Raw genomic sequence first — 3,937 nt, forward strand, 5'->3', positions numbered from 1 at the left:
AAAACATACAATATGAAAAAGAGGGGGTCAGAGTAAGATTATTAGCAAAAGATATATGGGGCATGTAAAGTTTTACACCTATACTATGAAGTACTGTACTCATATAACTTCCTCATATTATTTAAGTTGACATTCATCTCTGTAGTATAGATGTCAGACAACTAACAAGGTGTAGGGTCGATGCTGGACATAGCCTTATTACCCCCTCCCTTGCATACCAGCACTCCCATCCCTCTCCCCGGGGTGGAGGGGAGGGCTGCTGCCCCTGGCCAAGGTGGTTACCCGAGGAAAGCCATGTCCCCTTTGGATAAATAGGATGCTGGAAGAAGCAGGACACTAAGCACATGAGCAAGTGCTCTGATGCCAGGAGATGAGCTGGTAAATTAACTTGTCTACCTAACCATATCTCTGGCATGCCCTGAGTCATGTGAGCTGGTTGAGGGCCTGCATGTGAAAATGATCTACATTCTTACTCTGATCTGTTAACTATATAACTGCTGTGTGCACTCTGTGGCAGTGCAGACTTCTTAGCAACCAGAAGCCATTGGTGCCTCTCATTGGTCTAATAAACCAACAAACTACCTGCTGGACCTCCAGGTGATTTCTTTGGAATAGGTAAACACCACATGAATGCCCTCTCAAATTTAGGGCTCCTGCATTACACAAGGTCAGCAGACACACCTTCTCTTCCAGAGTGGCCCACCAGATCAGACCATCCTCCCTGGACCAGCTCCTTTCCAAACACCATGAGATCTTCCCTGTCACTTGCCATGGTGATTCAGTGACAAACATCATTGCCAGCTGAGCATCAGAAAGAGGTAGGATGTGATTTCCATGATATTGTCCCATTTATTTAGACAAATTCTTGACTGGTTAACATTTAATGGTAGCTAAAAAGGCACTTGACACTAAATATCACAGAATATTCTTTCTGGCAAAATGAACCACAGATAAGCATTTATCCTCTCGTAGGTCCTAGGGATTCCTTGAGCCAAGCCTCAGTTTCTTCTTGAACAAGTCCCAGTCTTCTCTGGAGTGTAGCTCATTGACTTATCTTGCCCAGACTCTGACCTCAGCCCCAACATGTCCGCTGAGCACAGGCTCCCAAGACACATTTTAAACAGGGCTGTCTGCTCTTCCCTTCCCTTTCTGGGCCCCCAAGAGAAGTCCTAGGTGTAAGGGGAGCATCCCAAAGTGAAGATGATGAGAATAGCCAACTGTACAGACACTGCCTTGACCTACAAGGAAATCACACCTAAAGGGAATCTAGAGCTGCAAGAAGTGGCAGTGGAGGTATCTTCTAAAATGCAGATAGAGAATATAAGAGATTGAAAGACATGAAGAATAGAAAAGAGTTCAACCAGACATAGATGAATAGCAGGCAGCCATCACCAAAGATGAGAAAGGGAGAGGGAGAAGAATAGAGGAGAATTGGAAGTAGGTAGAAAGAGGAAAAAAGGTCTAGCAGAGAGGGGTAGAGTGAGAGTGTGTAGAAAAGGGGGAAGAGAAGATGAAGAGGAGTGGTTGGCAGAACTGAATGTTAAGCAGGAATGTATAAACCATCTATAAACATCTGAAGGTGAAAGGGATCTGATACATCTACCTCCAAAACAAGATGAAAAGTACAAGAGAGATTTAGTATGAACATAGTGGCTTCCTAAAAGTTACAACAGTGAGAGAAGAGCATGGGAATTGTAAATGGGCATTCTCTGAAGATGGAGGAAGAACAAGATTTACTCCTAGAGACAAGGGGACAGATTAAAGTTCTCTGAAGGTCCATTCCAGGAAGGTTGAATTGTGCCCTGCTCATAACTTTCCTTTTCTCATTAGGATGACTGGATCCTTTACACCCAAAGGTCTAAATTCCAGCCCTAAATTCCAACCCCAGGAGGAAAACTGTCTCCTGTTAGGAAAGCATGCAAGAGCTCACAGCCAGACCCCATCTCCAGCATGCACAGCAAGGATGGTTGATGCAGCAGGAGCAACTGCCTGGAGAGCAAGTCTGGGAAGAGGTGGATGACCGGGAAGAGTGACACATGACTGTCTCCAGAAATGTGCAAACCACTCTCACCTGGGGGACAATCCTGAGGGTTAGAATGTTTTTATTTTCCCTGAAACTTCAACCCATTCATCTTTTTAAATTAGGTACACAAAGACTGGCCATTTATGTTTTCTTCTAGAAAAATACACCTTCAAATATCTTTCAAGTGCTTCCTAAATATGGTCTTTTATAAGCCAATAGACACTAACCCCTCCCCTCAAACACGCCATTCCTCAGTTCCTTCAAATTTTCCTCATTTGGCATGGATACCAGACCCAACTATCTTATCTCAAGTGCTTCCTAAATATGGTCTTTTATAAGCCAATAGACACTAACCCCTCCCCTCAAACACTCCATTCCTCAGTTCCTTCAAATTTTCCTCATTTGGCATGGATACCAGACCCAACTATCTTATTTTTCACCTCAATGCGCTACTGTTAAAAGCCAGTCCTTCAATATTGAGGGCACCAGAGCAGATGTAATACTTCACTTGATGCCTGATTAAAGCAAAGTGTAATTAATCATCACTCTCTTAATTGTTGATGTTATGCCTATGGTGACCCTGGCACTTTCACTACCCCATCACACTGCCAACTTACTAGAGTTTACTAAGTTCCAAAATGTTTACCACCATTCATCCATCCTTTTCTACAGTTGGGTTTCTGGGCTCAAGCGAGTACCTTACCATTACCCTACAGCTATCTCCCTTGTGCTCTTCCTGTCCTCCCTCCTCAAGTAGACCCCAGATGACGGACCTAAGGAATGGTAGCACAGTGACAGAGTTTATACTCATAGGCTTTGAGCCGAGCTCTCCTTCTACTCAGGCATTGCTCTGCCATTTTCCTACTCTTCTACAGCCTGGCCATGGTTGTGAATGGCCTCATCATCTTCGTCACCTGGACAGAACCCAGGCTCAACAGCCCCATGTACTTCTTCCTTGGCCACCTGTCTGCTTCATCACCACCACCATACCACAGCTGCTGACCCACCTGGTGGTCAAGAACCACACTGTTTCCTTTGTCTCTTGCATGACCCAGATGTACTTGGTTTTCCGAGAGGGTGTGGCTGAGTGCATTCTCCTGGCTTTTATGGCCTATGACTGTTACATTGCTATCTGCCACCCACTTAGCTATGCCCAGATCATGAGCCGGTAGGTCTGTGTCAGGCTGGTTGGTACTGCCTGGTTCTTTGGGCTGATCAATGGCATCTTTCTTGAATATATGTCATTGCAGATTCCCTTCTGCAGAGACAACCACATAGAAAACTTCTGTGAGCCCTCCATAGTGATTGCCCTCTCCTGTGGGGACCCCCAGCTTAGCATGAAAGTGATCTTTGCTGATGCCATTGTGGTGCTGCTCAGCCCCTTGGTGCTCATCGTCACCTCCTATGCCTGCATCCTGGCCTCCATCCTCAGCAGAACTTCCCCCTCAGGTCAGGGGAAGACCTTCTCTACTCGTACCTCCCACCTGACTGTTGTCATCTTTTTGTACACCTCAGTTATGTTCTCTTACATGAACCCCCACAGCACACATGGGCCTGACAAAGACAAGCCTTTCTGCTTCCTCTACACCATCATCACCCCCATGTGCAACCCCATCATCTAGTTTCTGCAACAATGAAATGAAGGGGGCCATGGTGAGGGCCCTTGGGAGAGCCACCTGGCCCAGGCAGAGTCTGTCTAGCAGGAAGGCCTCTGGAGGAGAAGCTCCTTCCCCTGGGGGCGGGGTGGGGAGGCAAACCCTTCCCCAGCCCTGGCAGGTGAGTAACTCTCCAACACTGAAAGGCTCCAGGAAAGAGTATTTATGGCCTTCTTTGTACTAGAATCAGACCTGGCAGTTCCTCCTGAAGTCTAATGCTCAGCTCTCTGACTTTACTTCTAGCACTGTTTTCTCTTGG

General features: G+C 46.2%; 1 protein-coding gene across 1 annotated transcript; it reads left to right on the forward strand.

The window, feature by feature from the left end:
- Positions 1 to 2,787: 2,787 nt before the first annotated feature.
- Positions 2,788 to 3,723, forward strand: LOC103603388 (olfactory receptor 10AD1). Its single transcript, XM_008587893.1, is given in 5 exon segments — positions 2,788 to 2,873; positions 2,875 to 2,984; positions 2,987 to 3,641; positions 3,643 to 3,689; positions 3,692 to 3,723. Coding segments are annotated over 5 exon segments (930 nt in total).
- Positions 3,724 to 3,937: the final 214 nt, after the last annotated feature.

Source organism: Galeopterus variegatus, unplaced genomic scaffold (genome assembly GCF_000696425.1).
Source record: "Galeopterus variegatus unplaced genomic scaffold, G_variegatus-3.0.2 Scaffold4580, whole genome shotgun sequence".
In the NCBI taxonomy this organism is placed as follows: domain Eukaryota; kingdom Metazoa; phylum Chordata; class Mammalia; order Dermoptera; family Cynocephalidae; genus Galeopterus; species Galeopterus variegatus.